Raw genomic sequence first — 24724 nt, 5'->3', positions numbered from 1 at the left:
GCTTGACAAACCAGAGGATAGTTCTAGAGGCTTTTTTTAAGTAAACATTTTATGTCTGGTGCAACTTTAACGCCAACTGCAGCCACTTGCATGAAATAATCAGATATTTTTCTATTGGTGGTTACATGCTTAGCTTGTTTACTAATGTCAGATGATAAAAACGTGAAAAAGCTTGGAAAGGTGTTATTTTTGTAGTGTTTTCTCTCACACAAGCGGAGATGGGTCTTGAGTGTGCTATGTTTGGATCCAGATCTCTTGCTGACAGGCAGTACTGAAAGATGCTCCCAGTCTTGTGGACAGATTACAAAATTTTCATTGTACTCCAGAGTCAAGTGCCATTTTTGGTTAGATATGACCACTTTAAATATTTTTTAAGTAATTACATTGTACCGTCCAATATCTTCAGCAATATTTTATTTTAAGTAAAAATAATAAAATATCTGTATACTTTTAGTGTACGTAGTACTGTTTAACATGTATTGAAAATTGTACTTAAGATAACATAAATTTCTAAGTCTTTTCTTGTATGTTTATGAAATGGCTTACTTTTTGTGCTCATTTTGTCTCATCATATGTGTTCTGTTGTTTGATTTGTGTTGTTGCTTCAAGTGGGCATAATCTGCGCTACAACTTGTCTACATGCCTCCCTTATTTCTTTTTTTTTTTTTTTTTTTTTGTGTATATTAAATGTTCACGGTGCACCTGCTGTTTATTTTCATGTCGCTGGTATGTAGTATATTTTCTTACGAAACAATGTACAGTCTCGTACACTTCCGTGCGATTGTCTATTTCATTTTGCACAGATACTTAAGTCTATGTCACAGAGTGCACTTATCTGACAGTTCTTATGTTGGTTCACTATTTTTCAGTGTTACTGAACGCACAAATCACGTTCAGGAGCAGATCCAGTGATGACTTGAGGAAGGGCCTGCATTGTTAATTTAAAAAAAAATGCTTTATTTTTACTCAGAGAAAGCATATATCAAAACATCATAAGTGTTCACCAAACAATAATTTACAACTTTTCTTAATTTTTTCACCTAATCAGTTTTATTTTTACGTATTGGCATTGAAAATTTTTTGTTTGTTATGCAGTAAGGTGTGATGTTTTGAATTTTAACGACAGTAATTTACAATCAGTTCAATTACCAATAAAAAACAGTCACATTCTGTTAATGCTTACGTACTTTAAGTTTAGCAGATGACGGCATCTAAAAATTTATACACATTTACAATACTTCATTGACAGAAATAAATCAACGAAAACAAAATAGTCTAAAAATGGTTACTAAATTTTCCAATTTGTATTTAATTACACAGTTTACTTTGAAATGTGAAGTAGACTCTTTGTTCACAGATCTGAAACGTATTTTGCGTTTAAAAATTATTTTAAATTAGAATTACATATCCAATTGAACGTGCAATTTCCACTCAGTGCTAACCTATCAAATGTATTGTCAATTTGTCTTGGAATGTTGCAATAATTAGCGTACACTTAACCCCATAGGCAAGCTAGCCTATGGCTAGAGAATTCAAAAAGTAAATTTTATTTTTCTCAAAACAATAGGTGTTATTTTTCTCAAAAGTAGTTATTTTTTATATTAAAAAGGGTTTTTTTCCCTGTTTTAAGAACAAAATTTTTTGCTAAGAAGCATTTTTCTAAAAATATATATATATATATATATATATACTATATTTATAAGTACAAAATTATATCTAGAACATAAAAATTCAACAAAAATTTCCCATTTGCTCATTCTGTAGGCTGGTGTGCAATGTGCATGGTGTATCTGAAAGTGATGCAAACATGTAAATACAACGGTGGAGAGTTTTTTGAGCTGCCACCTTCCCCCCCCCCCCCCCCCCCATCCGTCCCACCTCTTCCTGTGTGCTTTAGTATGAAAGAAAGTATTGTAATATATACTTGTATTTTAGCAATGCAAAATTTAGGAAAAGGTTACAAAGAATCATTTTAATGGCCTTGTTAATGACTTGAAGACATTTGTATGGCTTATGGTAGCCGCCATTATTTGGAGTTCTGTTATTTCTATGATATCGCAAGTTATTTTGAATACACCTACGCATGATATAACAACTTAAAATTGATGTTGTAATTGGTAAAAGTTTAGAGTACCTACATTTCCTCCTAGTGCCATGCTGTTCTCCTTAATGGTATCTCTGGCAATCTTTGTTTGTATTTAAGATTGTCGTTCTGAGGAGTTGCGGTGTTTTGGGATCAACTTAGTTCGCGATTTAGCAACTTCTTTTATGTACGCGCAACTCCTGACAGATAGCGATGAAATTGTGCTCTGCTGCGGGTGACATGGTAATTTGACCAGCAGGGGAGATCACAACTTTATATGTGTTTTAATCATAAATTTGTGTGCAGATAATAATCTGAAACACTTACGGGCAGTATTCCAAGATGTTCGGGTAAGTAAGCTAGCAAAAAAGCACTGCTTTGTTTGAGTACAACCGTAACCTAACTCGCAGGAAGTTGTCCAAAACGTATCCAAAGTGAATCCCAGTAAATAAACAAATTGGCAACAATTTTAATAAAATGTGCCTTGTGCGAGGCTTGAAACTGGTTTCAACGCATTTTAGCAGACGTTTTGCAGCCATCAATACGATTGTTATAGCAGAAATACGGGAGTTAGTTGCACCATTACACAAAATAGAACTGCTTTTCTAATCTTCTCAAGTACTTTTTAAAATTTCAATTATTTCTTGTTTGGACCATTAATGTGTACAAAATGTATTCCGTGATACTTTTGCTATCAAAAAGGTTAATTTGGCATACCAAAGTGCTTCATAAGTCTCCTGATGATCAAAAAAATGACTATATACGAGTAAGTGGCGCCAGATGCAGGTCCACCATCTGAACGAAATTAACAAAAAAGTGAGCTTTGTGCATGCGCTGAATTTGGGCAACGGATAGGACACCAAAATCTGTTCCCAATAAATAAGGGAATTGCCGTGTTCTGTCATGCACTAGGAATATGGTAAACGAAGAGGTATAGCATTTCAACACCTAAACCTTTATTGTTGTGCTTAGAACACAATATTTTACAATATTTTATACATAAGAGATCGAAACAAGGTATATCAACTTGAAACAATAAAATATCAAAGTTTGATCAAAACAAAATTTTTTCTTGCATTTTTCAGACTAGTTGTGTATGCAAACTGTGTATTTTAGTACATCTGTTACCTTGCCAGATCGACTGATGATATTGGGAGAAAAAATGTTAGATGGGAAGGGAAAACAAGGAAAGTCGGGGAATTTGGCAGAAGGAAGAGAGTGGGAACTCTGAATATTGTGATGCACAGAAAACTCTGGAGGTATTCCCACAAAGATTTTAATGCATGCAATCAAATGTTAAACGTCCTGAATCACGTCATTGCTGGGCAGGTAACCCTGCCGTTATGTTCTGAAAATGCACATTATAAGGAAATCCTGATGGGTTTCCCATCTAGTCCGGTAAAATTCAGTCACCCTGCTTAGCTGGTGTTGATTTCGTCATTCTTTTTGCCAGTTTGGCTATTGTTTTCTAACCTGATTAAGAAGCAATATTTATCCCCACTTTAGTATTGTGAGACCTACTAAATATATCTTTAGCATTCAAATTCATACTGATGCTTGACCGCTATGTTAATGGTTTTCATGTGTCTTTACTCTGCCATGGATATGTCACTATCATACACAAGTTTTCAGACTATTCGATAGAACTGCCTCATCAATATGACATATGATTTAATATTTTCATATAATTATGACAGTAGTAATGTTTGCCTACTTCAGCCATAGTTTTTAGAAAGTGAGTGACTAATCGAAAATCAATACAAACTTACTGACTCCTCATGATTACCAAGCAGACAGGGCTGCCAACATTGTTTTAACTTCACTCTCAAGCATTATTGGCTGTCAGAAAAACTGCACTTTTGTTGAGATAGACTATGGTAGAATATTGTAAGTATTGTATAGCAAAAATTAATTAATATTATTTGGGTGTATTTTCATTAATCCAGGGTAGAATAATACACGAATTTGTTTCTTTGATGTTGACTACATTAGTAACATTGAAATAAATATATATATATATACATAATAAGCATGTTTAAAATCTGTGCACTTTGAGCAGTTCTTAATGCATGGTGGTGCATACAGTACATACACAGGACAAAAAAAATGTAAATATCACACTGCAGTGGAAAATAAAACAACATAAAAATCTGTCACCAATCTCATTTTACTTGCAAAAGAACTATAATGAACAAATAGAAACACCTATATGTTATAAATAAATTCATTTAAACTTCATTAATACAATTTAATTTTTTTTTTGTGTTGGTGAGGTTTAACTGAATGTATTTGTGTTACAGTTTTCCAAATCGTGAAATAGGGAATGTAAATTGACATGAGTGGACGGAGTTTACTATCCGGTGCAGCTGTGGGATGGCATACGTTGGCTTGCAGATTGTAGCGTGGCATTGGCCGCACTGGGTCGGAAGGTCATGTGGAGAGGGGCCGCGGGGTGTATGTATTTGCAGCCATGTGCGTTAGCTCGGCGGGTGGAGGCGGCGGGGCTCCCACCCACCAACGTACCCACTCTCTGCCGCTGTCAGAGCCCCAGTCCCTTCCCCCCTGGGAGACCAGGCGGGGGAGCACGGGCAGGGCCGCCAAGAGAAGTGCCAGCAAAGGTATTCTGCCTCTCTCCGAGCCCTCCCGAGGTCTGCTCGCTTCCGTGACTTGGCTTTTGAAACGCGCTCGCTTTCAGGTCCCGTGCGGGAGTGCTGGGCAAGGTTTGCCGAGATGCTAACATGTGTGGATGCTGCTCTTCAACTAGTCACTTTCATAACTAGAGAGGACGGATATCGTGTACATCTTGCAAGTAGTGCACCTGCATCTATTGACAAGGGTTGAATTGGTGGCCGTAATAATGCACATTAATGTTCACCTATATTTCTCACTAAATCGAAGCCACGTGAGTAATTTTCTGGCACGATTCTTCCATTCTTTTCTTGATTATGTTAACTCACTTTGAAATCACACCTGCAAGTTGGTCATGAATAAAACTCTAACATAAAATTAAAACTTACAAAAGAATGCAGTTTAATTTTTCCAGGACTTGGTTTATAAAAAGAAACTGCTCTTTTTCACAAAATATATGGTCACTACATCAAATAATTTTGAAGAATTGCGATTCAGGTTTGGCATTGGCAACTGATGCCAGATTTAGCTAAGTTAATGTGTAGAAACATTGATCTCTCTCTCTCTATATGTATATTTGTATATATCCATACTTCAGTATGTTATGTTTTAAGGTGCCTATCTTCCTGAAGACCAAACCAAGCTTTGATATTGAGGTTTATTTGTTAAAATACTTTGAAGAGCATTTCAATTAAGTATACTGTTTCACTTAAGTAAAAACCGCATTGTGAAGAGAAAAATTTTTTATGTAAGAAATAGAGGAACAAAGGTTTTTTTTTGTACTTGTAAACTCTGAAAACGTACTGAAAAACATAAATCTATATCTTTTTTTTTTTTTTTTTGCATTTTTTCTTTCCTTGGTCAGCATGGATGTTAACTTTCCAATGTACAGAAGTGGTTTTAATATTTTTTTTCTTCGTAGGCAGTGCTGTAAAAGGTGGATAAATTGCGTGTAAAAGTATTACCAGCATCTGGCTGGTTTGCGACCATTTTTAATGAACTAACACTTGCTGTGCACTTTTGTGTATGTATGCATGTGATCTTTTACTAACAACCATTACTGTCGTGAGTGTTCAAACTTTGTACATTGAAATACATTGTACTCTAGTCAAAAGTCATTTAAGTGGTAAGTTTAAACATTCAAAATAATGAATCAATGTATAAATGTGTGTATTACTCATTACTTTTATTTGGCTGTTTTATATTTATTACAAAAAAGAAATAGATGGAACATACTAATAATTATATTTTAAAAATAATTTTTATATAACTGTAGTTTCCATCATTGAATTCCATTTGTGAAAATCTTAGATAATTTAGTAAAATCTGGGAATCATTTTGAGGACCTGAAACCCTTGAAATCAGCAGGCCTGGAATATACCATGGTATGAATTAACTGTTTTAACTACCTTGCTTTTAAATACTGAAACATAGGAAAAGATCCCACTTCATGAAGTAAAGCATGTTGGATACATTGTGGTGGTCGTGGGGGTTGAAAGTGTGAATACAAAGGTAAAAGAATTATGCTCTAGCTAGTCAGTTCATTATGAAAATAGTTCTCTCATATCATTATTCGTGCAACAGCAGCGCACATGCTACCAATTGTGTGGACTCAGCGCAACAACAAACAAGTATCGTTACAAGTAGAAGCTTTTAAGCTCTTAATTTTTTCAGTTTATCTTAAGTGCTGGAAAATCAGAGGTGTTCAAACTTGAAATAAACCTTATGAAAAATATGCTGCAGAATAACACAACCTTTTTGCAATTTTTGTTCAAGCTGCTATGCAAAATTGTTTGTTTTTTTCTTCTTCTTTCTGTTATGTATCAGTAGCTAATGTAAAGAGATTCCTAAAAATTTTCCTGTAATATTTTGCTTGGAAATTTTTTAACTCTGTTAACTGTTTGTGTTACCACTTTTTTATTTATTTAATCATATAAGTCGTATCTTTAAGTGGCTTGAATTAGTATATGGAATTTGTGTTTGGTTTTGAATACACTTGAATTCACATACATGTTAGAGTATATTGTAGAATGAAACATTTTCTATTTGTCATAAAAATAACAACAATTGTGGTAGTGGCTATTTGGCTATTAGAGCTTACATTATTTTTAACAGAATAACACCGGCACACAAAATAAATTAAGTAGAATGTGCATTTGACCGGACCTACCTATGGGTATGTATTTTGGTCCGCTGAATCCAAATTCGAGGTCAGTTTGACCCCTACACCCTCGAAATTTCGAGAAAACTTCGAAAAACCGTAAAAATGATGAAAATTGGCAGTTTTAATGATAAAAAAATGTTTTGGAACTAAACTAAGCGTGATTTTCATGTATTTTGATCCGCTGAATATGAATCGAAACTTTATTGAGACCACGAGCCGTTTTAAATGTAAAAAAATCACACAAACCCTCCAAAATTCCGAAAAAAATCATTTATTTCTATCTTTCTTTTTATATTTTTATGTCTTGTGTTTTTCACAGATTTCAAGTTATTTGATATATCTACGTTATAGAGTATTTATTTTAGGCATTAAATCATGTTCAATCAATTTTTTTTCTGTTATAAATTTTACAATTTTTTCGAATTTTTCCAGCTTTAGAAGGTGAATAGACTAAAAAAATTAAGATGCGAATTGAAGACATCAAAAGATATAAAATTTTATCTGAATTGGACCAGAAGAAGTTTTTTTATCATGAAAACTATATTTTTTTGGAATTTTCGAGAGTTTTGTGTGATTTTTTCACATTTAAAATGGCTCGTGGTCTCAATAAAGTTTTGATTCATATTCAGCGGATCGAAATACATGAAAATCACGCTTAGTTTCGTTCCAAAACATTTTTTTACTAATAAAACTGCCCATTTTCATCATTTTTACAGTTTTTTGAAGTTTTCTCAAAATTTCGAGGGTGTAGGGGTCAAACTGACCTCGAATTCGGATTCAGCGGACCAAAATACGTACCCGTAGGTAGGTCCGGTCAAATGCACATTCTACTTAATTTTTTTTGTGTGCCGGTGTAATCGTCCTAGTTGAAATTAAAATAAATTTAATCCACGTGTGTTAGTAAAAAATCAAATGTACATTTTTTTTATTGGTTTAGAGTTTTATTTGCAGTGATACAGTGCTGTAGTTTTTTTTTCAACACTTCAATTTTGTCTTTGACGGTACCTGCTCTGATGAGGTGTAAGTGAAGATTTCTACCTTTTCAAATGTTATCAACTAATTAATATGAAACATCTGATTTCACCTCGGGAAAGGTGCACGATTGACGATGACTATAAAACCACCATGCGAGTCATTCTGGTGTCATCTCGAAGATGACATTGAAATTGTGTGACTAGAAAGAAAGAAAAAACCTGTTTTTTTTTTTTTTTATATAATTCGAGAAATTATTTTCGTATAGTCCTGCTAATCCGAACTGGATGGGACCGCACCCTGTCCGGATGACGGAAAGTCTGGGTTCAAACGGAATTTGCCCTAAAATGCATGTAATAGAAGTTTTAGATAGATAAAATTATAAAAATCAATTTTTTTTTTACATTAATACAACTTTTACTACAGTTTGATTTTAGTTTTAAGTCTACACAATTCTAAGTTTATAAGCTACGAACTAATGTAGGAATAACAAAACAAAACTTTTTTCGTAAATCTCGTCTTGTGGATTTACTGGACTATATACTGTAGTTAATGACTTGTCGTGGAAATGTGTATGTTTTGGGGTGTTCGCTGACTGCACTCTCTCTCTCTCTCTCTCTCCCGCAGGCTCGACGGCGACGCGGGACCGCAGCGACAGCATGCCGTCGCGACCTCGGACCACCAGCGAGGGCCATCACCCCCTGCCCCTCCCGCACCCGGCCCGCAACGCCCACCTGGCCCCCTGCCCCCGGCCCCACTCCATGTACTCGCGGGGCATCTCCTACTCCCCGCCGGTGGGCTCCAGCCCCGTCAGGTGGGTGTTCTTCTGCCACGCCACCACGATGTAGTTTTTGAGGTTATGTTTCTCATTTAAATATGACTGTTTAGGCATAGCTAGTATGGCGGGGATTTTATTTCTTTTTGGAAATTTAAATATGTTGGTTTAGGCATAACTATGGCGGTGTTTGTTTTAAGCATACATCATGGCGGCGGTTGTGGAGTGGTGGGGGTTTATAGACATAGCTAGTATGGCGGGGCTTTTAAGCATATTTTTTTGACATTTAAACATGGCGGTTTAAGCATACAACATGGTGGCGGTTGTGGAGTGGTGTGGGTTTATAGACATATTTTTTTTGGAAATTTTAAAATATGGTGGTTGGAAATTAAACATGGCGGTTAAGCATAATGGTGGGGGTTTCTTTTAGGCATACATCATGGCGGTATTTCTTTTCGAAATTTTAATATGACTGTTTAGGCATAGCGATATTTTATTTCTTTTTGGAAATTTAAATATGTTGGTTTAGGCATAACTAGTATGGGGGTGTGTGTTTTAAGCATACATCGTGGCGGCATATTTTTTTTTTTTTTGGAAAATTTAAATATGGCGGGTTAAGCACAGCGGTAATTATTTTTTTTGGGAATTAAAGCATAGCGATATTTTATTTCTTTTTTGGAAATTTAAATATGTTGGTTTAAGCATAATGGTGGGGGGTTTGCTTTAAGCATACATCATGGCGTCAATTGTTTTAAGAATACAACATGGCGGTTTAGACATAGCTAGTATGGCGGGCTTTTAAGCATTTTTTTTTTTGACATTTAAACATGGCAGCATATGTACGTTATTTAATTCTACAGTGGAAATTTTCATAAAATTAAATGTGGAGGTCTTTAATCCGGCACGTACAGGACCACGGCTGTGCCGGATAAGTGGTTTGGCACGATCACGAACCGCCAGTATAGTTTCAATGGGAATACCAAAGCTAAATTAACGTACATTCTGGTGGTTTTCAAAACTGGTTGTAATGAGCTTCTCTGTAGAAAGATCGTACGCACGTGTGCTTCAGTCTTATTCAGGAAATTCGTTACAGAAATTTAACTTGCTAGAAAACAGGGGGGAACTGAACTTGAATGAGGAGCAACAGTAGCGGTAATCTCTGAGCGAACTGAAAACGCCCGGCAGCGCTGTAATGTGAACGGGCGGCCAGAGTCAACAGCCGGAATTCAATCAAAATAATCGAAACGCGAACGGCTCAATTGCAGTATATACCTTACCATAAAATTACAGGATTAGACTTTTCACTGTACTTGTTTCTTGATTAGCTAGTCTGGTGATTATGAATCTGTGTTGTTTTTTTTTTTTCTATGTCACAATATTAAGCTGTCAAAAGTCTGAATGTTTGCTGAAGTTTCTACAAAATAAATGACTCCTTATATTGTACAAATTGTATGTAATCTCCTTGAATAAATAATTTTATTTTTGTGCAGTTGACCAGTTAGATACTTTTAACAAATTTTCTAAGTTTTGGGAATCTTTGAGTAATGAATTTTGGTGCCAAACATTTGGATGAGGAGATAAAAATAATACTTACATTGAAAAATTGTAAAAATAGAGAATGATTGTGCATATGTTTAAACTTTGAGATAATTCGGGAAACGTTTTAATTAAATCAAAAAATTCAATGCAGTGAAATAAATAATAATAATAATAATTATTATTATTGTAGCCCTTTGGAAGTATGTATTGTGAATTTATATACAAAACAGCAACAAACGTATCTAAGATCACAAACAAGAACTTAATTAACACAAGTATAAATATCAATTTATGTTAATTTTTTTATAAAATAAACTCTTAAAGCATTGTTGGTTAGTTTGTGCTGCATTCAAGTAAGTACTTTAGTAATTAAAATTATAATAGCATCAGATAAAATTACAAAATATATATTTTGTATGAAATAAAAATGTGCTATTGTTGATGGGATAGTGTTTATAATTAATTATACACAAATGTTTTTGTATATTTTTAAAGCATAATTTAAGTAAATTTTTTTTAACGTTAAGCCTTTTGTAGGTATTTAACGTACTGCTGGGTAAATTAATGGATTTGTAATCAAAAATTTTGCTTGTAACATAATGAAAATATTTCCAACACATAGGAGACAAACAGGAGATTGATAAGGGAATAAGAATACACCAATCCCTCACCAATCCCTCACTTAGCACGTGTGTTCCAAAATGTGTAGGGAAATATTCTTTATGTAATATAAATGCGTAGAATAACACTTAGCGAAAAATATGTCAGATCATTTGTCTTTATAAGCCTACCATCGAATACTTTGTACGACAAATATGACACCGTGTAACGGGATATAGTTATCGTCAGTCGGCTGGTTGACTTGCCCGCCCGGGCGTGAACTTCAACTCATGTCGCGTACCTTTCGTAAATTTTCCAAACCATCCCTTACTGGCAGTGGAACCGATATTATTGTCCGGATATTTACATTTTAACATTTAAAAATATTAGTGTTGCTTATTTGTGTATCATCACTTGGTTCACATCGATCCTGTCAGACCCGTGATTTTTTTTTTTTTTCATTCCACCATTCATGTAACAACAACCTTTTCCATGCGAATCATCTGTTCGTTTCTGTTCCGGTGTCTGATGTCGGTTTGCTTCCCTCAGCCCCGCGTCGGGGGCGTGTTCGACCGACTCGGCCGGCTCGTCCCTGTCGATTGACGATGGCGACGGCTGGGGCGACGTCGCGCCGGACGGGAGCAATGCCCTGGGGCGCTACGGCCACTCCCTCACCCCGGACGAGCCCGTCATCCTGGAGGAAAACTGTGACGAGTGCCTCTCCTGGTCCAATGCTACAGGTAAGAGTTCTCCCTCTCGATCAAGTGTACTCACTAGTGACTTTACTTCTTAACCACCTCGTACGCATTCTTCATTTTACTGAAAAAAAAAATTATCGGGCCATTTTATCCAGGGGTAAGAGAGAGACAGACACACACTCTCTTTCTCTCACTTTCTCTCTTTCTCCATCTCTCTCTTTCTCTTTCTCTTGGACACTCGTGCACTCTTCCATACCCATTCACTCTCATGCACTAAAAAAAAAACTTGGAAAGCTGTGTTTTTTTTTGGTGGTATTGTTTGATTGTTTGTTTGTCGGCAGGTGAAAAATGCGGGAACTACATGCCGATGGATCGTTCTGTGACGTGTCTGTCCTTGCCCATCCACCCGATAACCACAGTCAGCAACAGTGTGCCCGGCTCCGGGCCGCACCGCAAGTTCTCTCCGAACCTCAGCAGTGGGTTCAAGATCGGCTCGCCATCACAGGTCAGTGTTGCAGCCCGTCTAGCCGCATTGGCCGACATTTGACACGTAGAATACATCCAGCTGCCTTGTTGGTGATTTTATGAACTGCTGCATTCTGCCTCTCAGGCTTTCAAAAACAGTTCAGTACAGTAATATATTTTTTTTTAAAACCTAAAATTTTATTTTATATGTACCGCTAAGAGTAAATTAGGAGCTTTGTAAAATTAGATGAAATTATTGTGGTTGAAAATAAACTATTACTATTAGTAATCTACTGTTTTAGTTTGCATGAAGTAACAGGAATGAGCCTGATGAAACCATCTGTTCCGGGGCCCTTATCTTCTATCAGATACCTGCGTATCAGCAATAAAGTATGACCAGGAACCATTCCAGTATTTACCTGGAATGATTTTGGAAACTATGAAAAAATGGAATTGGAATGACCGGACATTCATTTCGGGCCCAGTAAATTCTGGTGGCAAGTTTAAATGTGGTGACCTAGCAGCCCATACCTCAGTGTGTCGGGCGGTTGTGCGGTTTCAGAGCTCGTACGTGGAGATGTACAGCCCATGCAGTTCCTCTCCGATGGACCCTCCCGGCGGTTACATGACGATGAGCCCAGGTGGGTACACACGACCCCCACACCATGGGCCATGGTGGTCTCTTGCCTCACACCAGCACAATCCGGGTTCAATTACCAGCAGGGTTGAACTGGAAGTTTTTGCCAAGTGGGGAATTTGGCAGATGCTTCCGTGTAACGGCTGGTTTTCTCGCTGTACTCCAGTTTCCTCCACTCTTTTGTTACGTTGTTGCTCCATCCTCATCCCATTACCCCAGTCTCTAATAACGCAAATGTCTACGAAACATGAAAAAAATTTATTAACTGTGTAACTAATTTTTTTTATTTAGTCTTTGTGGTTTGGATGCATTGTGGAAGTTCTTATTATTTTAAATGTCAAGGGAAGCTTCAATGAATTAAAGGCAAAAGTGAAAGGTTTTTTGTATTGTATTTGTAAGAGCCAATAAAACGTACACTTCAAATTTCCGTAGTGCAGGTTCAAATAGCTCCATGTCCATGTAATGTGAGGTCAACCTTTGTGTCTCTGACTCGGCTAAGAGCCGATAATGATGGTCGTTTTACGGTAGGGTTGAGTACATTTAAACAGTGTTCTTGCAGCTGCTTGCCACATTGTCTGTTGCGTGAGTTATAACTGTTGAGGTATAAATTTCTCTAGTGTTATTATCTTTTCTGTCTGCCTACAAGCAAGGAACATTTCTTTTCCACTGATTTACTGCTCTCTCTCTCTTTTTTTTTTGTGGAATAATGTCGTCCAATAAACTAAGCATATTAATCAGCAAAACCACAGTTGTCTGCTATAACTGTCTTCTGTAACTTTTAAGAAGTATGATTATTTGGAAATTGAGATTTTGTTTCGAATTTACCTTGTTTTCTTTTTATTTACTTTTCAGTCAAGGGTTATTGCATGTTAGTGTAGCCTTGGCGGGCCAAAAATAACCACTGGTCCAGGGGTTGTCTGCCTTTTCCCTATATTGATGTTTGAAAGAAGTATCAGATATTAAAACTTTTAATGTGCTGCCTGACCTTGTGTGTTTTACCAACAGGTGGTGCTCTTCCTGATGGTGCCAGGACTTTGACGTACAGCCGCGCGACGAGTTCTGCCAACCACAGTCGTGGTAGCAGCCTGGCTGAAGAGACGCCGGATGGTTATGTTCCTATGGCTCCTGGCGTGATGGACGATGGCTACGTGGATATGGACCCCATCCACCCAGGACCAAACAGGCACTTAAATGATGGTAAAAAAAATACTTGTGAAATTTGTTTCCCCCCGTTAAGGCTCCATCTCACATGCCATGGTAACTTTTCCCCTTAATTTTTCATCATTATTTTTATTTAAGGTCTGTTTTTAGAATTTTAACTCGAAACATGCCTTACATTTTTTGTTCTGCCACAAATATTTTCAGCAGATGTTCATGTAATTTAACATCGTGGGTGTAAAAATTTGCCCAAGTGATGATAATTATGAAGACTTGTCTGGCGAATGCATGCCTGTAGAGACTACAATGTCCTGTGTACCTGCTTTTGTACCTGTTTGTATGTCTTGCCCACCTAAAAAGTTCCCAAACTGTTGGTGGGCATGTTACAAATTTAAATAAAATAAAAATAGCCATTATTAATTGCTGTAAACATATTATTGACATCAAAACACTATATTATCACTAACCAGCTAATTTTCGCCAGTTTTTTCACTCTTGTTTTCATGATCGGACCAATATTTATTTCTTTGTTAGCCATGGATATAGACTATAATAATATGTGAACACAGAAAATAATGTTCTCTTGTTGGAGTGATATATTGTTTACTGCAGAAAGGTATTGAAAAACATGCTGTCCTCAATAATTCAAGCTGTATGTTAAGTTAGTGCGAGTGCCATGTCTTACAAATCTAACATGTGATTCTTCTATAATATTTACCTTGCTACTTAAAAAAAAGCATGGATTCAGGTTAAGGTTAATGAAATTTTGGAAGTTTGGCACACTAGAATTTTAAACAATTCACATCCCACTGATTTTTTTAAATTTTAATAAATTACTGTGACTAATTTGTAAATGCAGCATTGTGATATTAAAATAATTAAGTTAACTGCACTTCAATGAATGGTTGGATAGTACAGGTTCGTTTAAAATACCTACTGTATAATTATTTGAATGATATTTACTTACAGTTCGTTAACTAAAAATTCCACGGTCACCTAAGATGCACGGTACAAATGGCCAAGGGACCACTGTCTGCTCAGTGTGGCCACAGATTCACCAAAACGGCTCCCATTGCCACCTGTGGTCGAAAACTTCTGATTAAAAATATGTCTAAAATAATTAATGTTTATACCAGTGCAGCCCGGACAATATGATGTTCACTTAGCCAGTCAAGTCATCAAGTCGCCATTCTTAAAACAGTTGAGAAATATTTTAACCAATTGCCTTCATACTCTCCATTTGCATTGTTTTTCCAGACTTTCATCATGGTGAGATGTCACCAGCCAGTAGCTGCTCTATAACGTCAGGTACTCCTTCAACGGATCTTCGTTTCTCAGAGTATCATCTTGAGAAGGTGAGCTCATACTTCACGCCATCGGAAGAAGATGAAACTTCTTCTCTTGATAGACCGATACGTGCATATTCTGTCGGCTCCAGACCAGACATCAAGAAACTGAACAGGTACTGTATAAGCAACCAGAATTTTTAAGCATCTTGTGGTCTTTTATGTATATATAGTTAGCATGTTAGGTTTGTTATCTGTGAAAAATTGTATCATTATCTAAACATTTTTTAGGTTGGACATTGGCAATCAAGTGGATGCTGCAAGAGTTCGAGCATTTTCCGTAGGAAGCCGGACTGGAACTGGTAGTAAACTGACGGCATCTCGGTTGCTTTCTCATGATCTGCATTCTCGCTACCACACTTCCTCTGCGGGCCCCACTCTGACACCCCCAACACACCACCACCACCACCTACAGTCTACACCAACGTCGTACGGCAAGAAGTCGCTGAGCGCACCTTTGCTCTCCAACTCGTGGTCCGGTTCGTCTAACTTCCGGCATGCACATACTCACAGCAGCCATTCATCCATCGAGCCCATGGATGACCTCATGGAAATGGATTTCAGCCATCATCGTGGCACTCGTTCTAACAAAACCTCAAGTTCCTTTTCAAAGACTTCAGTAAAATCCAAGTTGGATGCTGCTTTGCCTCCATCTGGTTCACTTTCAAACCATGACAGGTCATTGGTGACTCACAATGGGTCCTCTGGCAGTAATGGTGATACACCACGTTCCTTATCTAAATTGTCTACTGCTGCAGGGCCCTACCTAGAAATGAAACCTAGCCTAAGTGGAGAATCACACGTTACTCCTTCGGCCGGCAATAAATCGACAACGGTTTCCCCTAAAACGTCGGTTTCGTCCGGTCCTTACGAAGAAATGAAGTGTGGTGTTTCAATTGGAGAGTTTGTGATTAACAGACCAGCTAACCATAACGTGCAAGGCAATGCAAACAGTGCATTGAATGTATGCCAAGAAGCAGATGGCTCTTCTCCACTGAGACCAACTCCGGGAACCTCGCCAAAGGCATCGTTTATTGGATCTGAAACCTCCCAGTTGCCTTTCAACTCCCCTAAAAACATAGTGTGCTCCGGTGCCGGACATGCTGCCGAGGGGGAAAGTGCCGGACCCTATCTCGAGATGAAACCAAGAGGAGATCCTGGCGGTGCGCACAACCAGTCGTTTGCCACGGTGGTGAAGCATCTCTCTGCGAGGAAGCCCACGTCGCCCATCCAGGAGGAGTACATGGACATGAGCCTCGGAAGGCAGCCGCTGGAAGAGGAGAACGACGTCAACTGTCCGCTGGGCAGCAGGACGGCTCCGGTGGACACACCTCAAGCTAAAGCGCAGGACACCTCCTGGAGTTCCAGCAAGCCTTCCCCAAAGTCTGCTTTGGAAGGTTTCAGACCCCAAGTAGCCCATGCTGAGGACGACTACATGACCGTGAACTATGACGGTCATGGTGGGAAGAAGAAGGAAAAGAAAGGAAGCAGGAAAGATAGACGGGACAGAACACGCTACAGCTCCCAGCCAATTGCTATCCAGTCTAGCAATCTTCCTAAAGATCCGGTTCTCAAATCTACTTCATCCACTAGCCCAATATTTTCTCTGTCAAACTTGGTTAATATGTCAGGAAGAAAGCATTCTGCTGGGACTCCTCCAAAAATACCGCCAGGCTTCTTACCTCTCGATGGAAGCGGACATTCTGGTTCATCACCAGGAAGCAGCCCGTTTTCATCTCTCAGGAGGACACGCAATCGAAAACGAAACAGTGGTGGTAGTAGGCGAGAGAGCTCTGACATCAACAGTGGAGTCACGACACCAACTGGCTCCAATGTGGCTATTTTCCCATTCAGTCTTAACAGTCCTAGTTCGCCGATGAAGCTGTTTCCGGGAAAAATGCAGAACGTGGACTCCGGCTTCGAGTCATCGAGCAAGTGCCCGGTAGACGCAACGAGTGGTACGGTCCGTATATCGTATCCTTACTCTGAGCTTCAGCAGCCGGTGATATCTCCGGACTCTGGAGGGATGACGTCGGAATCGAGCAGTTCGTCAGAACAGCCAACTCCCGTCAACTTAGCAGCTGGTGCAGACAACGAATATGTTAATTATTCACCAAAACAACCACCTGGGAGAGATGAATATGACAACTATACTCTCATGCATCCCATCCCTGCCACTTCATCAAACATGGTTAGGAAAATTTCGGCTCCCCTGCTGGGAATTTCTCATGTCCAGCAGGGCTTGTCGAAACTTACGGTGAGCTCACCCTCTCTGGCAGAGGGAAAAGTCGAGATACCGCGGAAATCGACACTTGGCTTTCAGCCGATTACCAAACCACCTGAGCAAACACCACCACCTAAAGTGATTACCAGTTGCCATTCACCATCTGCATTGTTTCAAGAGGCTGCTCGCTTTGTCAAACCTGTGTCATCGGACAGAGAGTGTCCCGAGGTGGCTGGAAACAAACCTGAAGTTTCAGCAGACGAAAGGAGTAAGGAAAGCACGGCATCAAGCGAAAATTCCACGTTTGGCTCGCGGCCACCTTCTGTGGTGAGCGAGCGAGAGTTGCACTATGCTTCTTTAGACCTGGCCTCATCAGGAAGCAAAGACGGAGAGGACGGCTCTTGTAGCCCTCACGGATTAAAGTCGCAGTCATCTTTGACGGAGTCGTCCACCTCTTCTTCTAGTCCGAACCCTTCCAGCGCAGGTACCCCCGGTGGCAAGGCCTTCACCTACGCTGAAATCGATTTTGTGAAGAGCGAAGACTTGAAGAACCAGGCAAGGAAAACAAAACATTGATCGTTCAAGCCCCAACACAGTGAGGGCTGTAAGCTCCACCACTACTTGCCTTCGTATTTTTTTTTGTAATGATTTGGCCTCTTTCATTCAATGCTGGCTACTGAGCGATTTGTGGAATTTTGATCATTTTAGTGATTCTAAAAATGACTGATGTAAAATTTTGAATAATTTTATGTGTATTTGTTTTAGATGTAAATTTGTTTATAAGTCTGCTGCAAAAACGTGTGTGTATATTATAAATACGTACCCCACACAATGGCCATAAATGCTATTGGTGTAACTTTTTTTATTTGTGCAACTAAGTAAATTTTTTACTTCCTCAAAGAGGACTGTTTTTTTTGTCTTACTCATGTAGGTATATAATGTATCCCATCTTCATCAAATGAAGCTCAAAGTATTGCCTGAGGCACATTTTTGTTACCATAACTAACTAACTGATAGTGACTGTAAGCTTCTTATTCCTACCAGGCATCCAAGTTTGTTAAAAATGATGCAAGCAGCTAGGTGGTATTTGGAATATTAGCGCATAAGGTCGTGTGTTGATTCATTGCTGTGGTTATGACATGGTCATTTTTTTTTGTAATTATAGACAGTATTGAAAATATTTTAGTAATTTCATTTGTAGCAAACATGCAGGATTGAGTTATCACAGTAAGGAAATTGTCAATAACCTATGTATTATCAATGTGACAATGTTTCTGTTTTGCCTGTAAAAATGTAGTTTTTTTTTTTCCATTGTGCTATATTTGGCTAAGAATGCAGCACACCATCATGTCAAAAAATCTCATTTAAAAGGTTGTTCTCAGAATTATTGTTTATTTGAATTTAGAATATGTGTTCAATTTCTGTCAGTGACTTCGGATATGTGTCTGAATATTTTATTTTGTGATTTTCTGTGTATAAGTTTGGTGAAAAGTAAACAGAATTTTCCAGCAATGATTTTGAAATAAACCGTTGCAAGTACGTGTATATTTCAAGTACCTACATAGTTTTAACAGATTTGAGGAATTTGCTTTTGCACAAGTTAAAAATTATGGGAGAATAGTGTTCACTTATCAGCTTTGCAATATTAGTAAATGTTTAGTTTGAAGGAAGCAGCTACTGAATGTTTCACAAGTCAAGTGTTGGATTTTGGTTTTACTTATAGCAATGAGAATAACTGAAGTGTTTAAAGCTGGTATTTAATTTATCTTTATGTATACAAAACATATACACTCTGGTATGTTTATTCTCTTTTGCTTTTACTAATTTAAAATTTGTTTTATAACACAGCCTGGAGTGAATTATGTATGATGATAGTAATCTGTTTGTCACTTGTTAAAATGTATCAACATGAAGAGTTTATCTCATCTCATTCATGGTGGGAAATGACAAGAAGGGTTTGTTGAACATGATGAGACCTTGAAGCTGTGTAACATCCCAGTGATGGGCAACCTACTTTAATTTTGGACTCAATAAATTATAGTTCTCGATACAAAGTAGGAAACAATTCCCCCATCCTTCACACCAATTTTGTATAAATATTTTTCATTTTAAGCATTTATATTTTTAATTGAATGTTATGATTTTTTGTTGTTAAGATTGTGCAATTTATTTGAGAAACCAAAACTAATTTAGCTTATAGAACATTTTGTACTTCCCACATAACTTCTAAAAATGAAAGAGAATAGTAATATATTCATTTGTACTTTTGGAATATTCCAATTTGACAACCTCTACACTTTTAATTTGGTGTACAAACAGAGGAATTTATTTACCATAGCCATATTTACATGAAGATAATTTTACCTGATAAAAATGTGAATTTGAAATAGTTTTTGTAACTGTAAAGCTTAATGTTTGTTTTCTGCCAATAAACCCTTCTTCTGTATTTTGTCATGCTTTTTTTACCTAATTTATTTGTATACAATTGGAAAAAAATACTGATTTGTTTACCCCTTATCATACATAATGAAAAACTCTGGACTTGGGAATAAAAGGAAGTGACTCAATTGTCAAAGGTGAAGCGATACAAACATTTTTAAATAGCTTAGCCACACTACATTCAGAGCAAACCAAATTTATAAGTGGTAGTTATGCTTGCCTTGCCAATGCTTACTGTTGTACTTGTTCATAGTTGAATAAAAATCCTGTGACTACTGGCAAGGATGTGTAAATGCATTTTTTTTATATAGAAATATTTATTAACTTATTTGATTTTGAAATGTTTGGATTGTTTAATATTTTCATTCTCATAACACTACTTGGGTGCCATTTAAACAGGAAACTCATAGTAACAAAAATGTTGCAACTAATACCAGTTTTTATTAAATTGTTTTTAAAATTACTTATTACCAGTATTTCATTGAAATATTGAAAAGTAATTTTCATGTTATCTCATGTTATTTAATCATTTTTGCCGAAACTTTTCCCCTCCATTTCCTCACCCTCCGCTTTAATCCTTATTAAACATACAAATTTTCAGTGAAACATTGTGAAGCAATACCAAATTAACTACGCAAATTAAAAATTACAACAAAATTAAATACCAAATTAAGTGATGGTCCAAATTACACGTTTAAACATGCTATCATTTTGCTATCTATATATATTTATACACACACACGCACACGTGCTAGCCGTAGCGAATGGTTGTTCATTTATGGAGCCATTTTATCACGCTGCCCTTTCGGTGCTGTTGAGACTCACATGAATGTCTGTGTTTTACTGTTGCAGCTGATTCTTGACTTGATTTTTTTTTAGTTCCTACCTGTAACCCTAGCCAAGATATGTCTAGCATCAGGCTGAGCATGAATTCTGAAGGTGCTTTGGCTCAATTTTGGCAGTATTTCATACAGTTTAGTTTTGTCTTTTTCGGGATGCCGTCAACTTATAATTTTTTGTAAAATGCACCAAATTAGGATTTTATTAGGGGATTATCCCATGTGTACATGGTACCATATGACAGAAAGAGGCGTGTATTTACAACTTAACGTGTTATTTTGGATGTGAATGGATAAAGATGTTTTTATGGGAGGTGAGTGTTTGGTTTAGCACAAATATTGAAATGTGGAAAGAAACATTCTGCTGCAGAAACTGTGTAGTGCTCTACGCTGGCCTAGTTTGATTGATCGTGGTAGCCTGGGTTTGCGGTTGTTGATGTCCAACATTAACGGTGGTCCTAGTTTTGGGAGGGGCAGATTTAACGAAGGGTATTTGGTGTGGTATGGAATTCTTCCCAGTTTATCTAAAGAGACAGGATATTTTTAAAACCAGTGGCTCCCTCGAAGGCTATTTTAACATATTTCTGACATCATGAAAACAGAAGTTAAATTAACAAGTATCATCAACAAAAAATGTAATATATATATTGAACCGACTTCAAAGCTTAGATGCGAGGTGCGATCTGGAGTAGATAATTTTTTATCACCACCCCGATCACTCCAGTTTTAGGTATGGGGTTATTGGAGGATGAGGGGATAGTCCCTCCCATGAAACAGCAACAGACCATTAAATAATCAAAAAAAATATTGAGTTGATTGCAAATAACACATTTCATATGATTATTTAATTATTGTGGATGATTTTGTTCTAGAAATAATTTGAAGTTGTTTAGGGCCCGTGCATTAACTAGAAACTGAAAAGGTTTTGGATCTTCAGCAACTCAGATGCATTCTAACTAAGACATTAAATGTGATGTATAGTTTGGTAATTGCTAAACAAATTTTTCAGGTCTTGGCAAATTATAATATTAGATATTTTGTGTCAGCTTTATTCATGTAAGCATTGAAATATAAAGTGCTTACAGTGTTGAAGAATTTTCTAAGTGGGTCCGTTTTTAATTAAATTTTGTTGAAATGTTTTAAATTAAATTACTGTTTTAAAAACTTTATTATGGCAGCTGCTGTGTGGATCAGTGTTTTCAAGGAAGTAAATACTGTAACGTCAGAATGCATAAAATGGTGGTTTTCCTGTGGTACCAGGTCAATATATTGATATAATATTCTTAAAATATGTTAATGTATATATTTAATTGTGTTTCATTTTTTTATGGTAAGTACTTTTAATTTTCTTATCATGTCACTATTATGATTTTTCAATACATATAATATGTAGATATTTAATTTATAATGTATTTTGTGTTATAAAATTTAAAAAAATGAAACATAAAACATAATAATTCTGGTGCCCGTAGGGCAAGAGTGCCGCACTCACTCACAGGGCCGCAACTAGTGGGGGGGGGGGGGGGGGGGGGGGGAGCAAGCGGGGCATACGCCCCGGGCGCAAAGCTGTGGGGGCGCCGAAATTGCTTGCATTGTAATTCCTACTACAACTGGTAATTGGTAAAACGTTTTTTCACTTGCATGCCAGGAATGTCTAATCTGATTTACAATATAACGTCTCAACATATTTAATGAACAAGTCTAGTGATTATACGGACTACTTTATGGACATAGTGGGTTCATGCATGGAAGTTACAGTAGCACAGAAACTGTTACATGTAGGTATGGAAAATTCTTAAATAGCTCCAATTTTTCCGTGAAAGGGCCCCCGGACCCCCCGCTTTATTAGTGTGGTATGTTCAAAAAAAGAGGGGGGGGGGGGGGGGCGCATGAATCCATTCATGCCCCGGGTGCCAGAGACTCTAGTTGCGGCCCTGCTCACTCATTTGGGTTATGGGCCATTTATTGTGTTAATATGCCTTGTATGGGCCAACATGATGGGCAGGCGGCAGCTTTATTAAAGCCTACAATAAATATTTATTCTAAAGTCTGTATTCCACTGTACCTGGTGAATTGATGCATGATTTATCTTGGTACAAATGTAAAAAAAAAAGTTTTTTGTATGTAGATATATTTCAATTGAGTTTTAGAGGGAGGACAGGCTGTAAAAAAAAAAAGACTACGTGAGGCACCAATTTTACTCACCTGCCATAGTAGAATAAAGACGGAACAAAAATTTTAACTGCCAAGCATGATTTGTAGGCCTGTGAAGAATACCAGTTTTTAATGTGAAGCAAATATCAAATTGAATGTGTAAAATATTCACGAAGTCAAATTGAATTGTGAATATTTTTCTCAACAACTTATTTATATAAATTATTGGAATGAAGTAAAAATATTTTAACATTGTAAAACCAATTGGGTCCTATGTTTAATACTAGTCAATAGAAACAATAAACTAACCCTGTATAAAATTAAATTTTTGTATTCATAAAATCAGATCTGAGTGCAACCCTTTCGATTTTTTCTAAGTAACAAACTTTATCATGCAATAAAATGTAACACACACAAAAAAAAGATTAAAGATTTTTCCCATTTAAAAAATAAAAATACTTAGGCATTTTCAAATGTCACGTAAAGTGCTAAAAAATATGGTAAAATCTATTGTAAAATTCATATCAACATGTATAATAATGAAAAAAAGCTACCCCGATTATTAAAATAAATACTAAAATATGGGTAAAAAAAACATGAAACACTTTCTTGTTACACACAGCTTATTTTGTTGACCCCATACACTGATTAGTACATCTATTGTCACTCTAAAAGAAAGAAATAGATATCAAAATAATTTCTTTTTGAAATTTCCTTATTGTGTGAAAAATCTATGACTTATGTAAGACATGTATCCTTAATCTGCGTTACTCTTGAATGTTTAGAAATTAAAAAAAAAATTTCTGTGAAGTATATTTTTGGGATTATTCAACAGTGATTTAAATGTAAAATTTGCCTGTAAAAAACTCTGAAAATTACTGTAAAACATAAAAATCATTAAATGTTAATAGGTTTCCTTGTATTAATGTGGCAGATTGTACCAACCTAAACAGCTCTCTTCTTTAGTTATGATGAACTACAATTGTTAATTAAAAGGAACAATCTGAAAATTAAAAAAATTCTAGCTATAACTAAGAAGCAGAGATTCTTAGGCTTCCAATGTTTTAAGGCTTTGCAACAAATGCGAAGCTTTGCAGTACATTCAAAGCTTCAAATAAAATGAATAGCATATTTACTGGCAAAGTAAAATTAATATTAAAAAGAACTTGATTTGATTCGCTCAATCGAAGCTTCGCATAGGTTTGATAATTGGCCAATCTTTTGGGCATAATACAGTGTTTTCTTATTTAAGTTACAATGTCATATTAATGATTTTGTAGCTTTGGTTGCTATATTTGTAAAAAAATTGTGACCATTTTAATATAATTTGTGAGAAGTCCCAGAAACATGCAACATAAAATATCTGAATATAAAGTAATATTTTAAAATTACAACTGTACAATAATAAACTAGATCGTGGTTCTTCTAAGTTAAAATATTTTTGAGTTTAAAAAAAGTACCGTTATAATAATTTACTATAATAGCATGTAAATATAATATTTTCATACACTTAACATCTTTTGTCACCCCCATAGTATATTCTTAGTTGATTTTGCATCAAGCACTTTATCATTATAATCAAAAAATAGAGTAATTCAACTTGTGCAACTTAAGTTAAAAATGAGAACAAAATAACAAATTTCAAACCAACAGTTTGCTCATAAATGATACTCATATATTTGGTCTTCAATTTACTAACCACACCAATATTTTTTGTACAGTAATCAGTATGTTTTTACTGATTTGTTTCTTACTGTTGTAGTGCATATTGGTAAGCAATTCATTTTGGGCTGTAGTAAATAAGTTTGATTTTTCATTATTTATTTGTGGTTTGTATATGTGTATTTTTTAAATTTTTTGTGGCATGTATATGTTATGAACTATTTACCATAAAAACGGGGTTGGAAAAAAATTCAAAATTTCCTCTCAATGTTCAAATTTATTTTTAACCGTGTTAATATTATCTTAAACCTTATTCCAAAGCAATTTTTGTGTGACCACTT

The 24724-nt window shown here is 36.4% G+C and overlaps 1 protein-coding gene across 4 annotated transcripts in view; it reads left to right on the top strand.

Moving 5' to 3' along the window:
* Positions 1-22063, top strand: part of LOC134543147 (uncharacterized) — a 66417-nt gene extending 44354 nt beyond the window's left edge. For 2 of the 4 annotated variants that reach the window (XM_063387998.1, XM_063387999.1), the window contains 8 exons: positions 4552-4701; positions 8475-8661; positions 11311-11501; positions 11801-11964; positions 12487-12565; positions 13567-13758; positions 14977-15181; positions 15297-22063. In XM_063387998.1, coding sequence (XP_063244068.1) covers positions 4552-4701; positions 8475-8661; positions 11311-11501; positions 11801-11964; positions 12487-12565; positions 13567-13758; positions 14977-15181; positions 15297-17865 — 3737 coding nt within the window. In that variant the 3' untranslated portion in view covers positions 17866-22063. The remainder of the gene's footprint in view (positions 1-4551; positions 4702-8474; positions 8662-11310; positions 11502-11800; positions 11965-12486; positions 12566-13566; positions 13759-14976; positions 15182-15296) is intronic. The other 2 variants (XM_063388001.1, XM_063388000.1) reach the window with 1 other exon arrangement.
* The last annotated feature ends 2661 nt before the right edge of the window (positions 22064-24724 follow it).

The sequence above is a fragment of the Bacillus rossius genome, assembly GCF_032445375.1.
Source record: "Bacillus rossius redtenbacheri isolate Brsri chromosome 9 unlocalized genomic scaffold, Brsri_v3 Brsri_v3_scf9_2, whole genome shotgun sequence".
Lineage (NCBI taxonomy): Eukaryota > Metazoa > Arthropoda > Insecta > Phasmatodea > Bacillidae > Bacillus > Bacillus rossius.
This window is presented reverse-complemented; position numbering and strand designations above follow the sequence as displayed.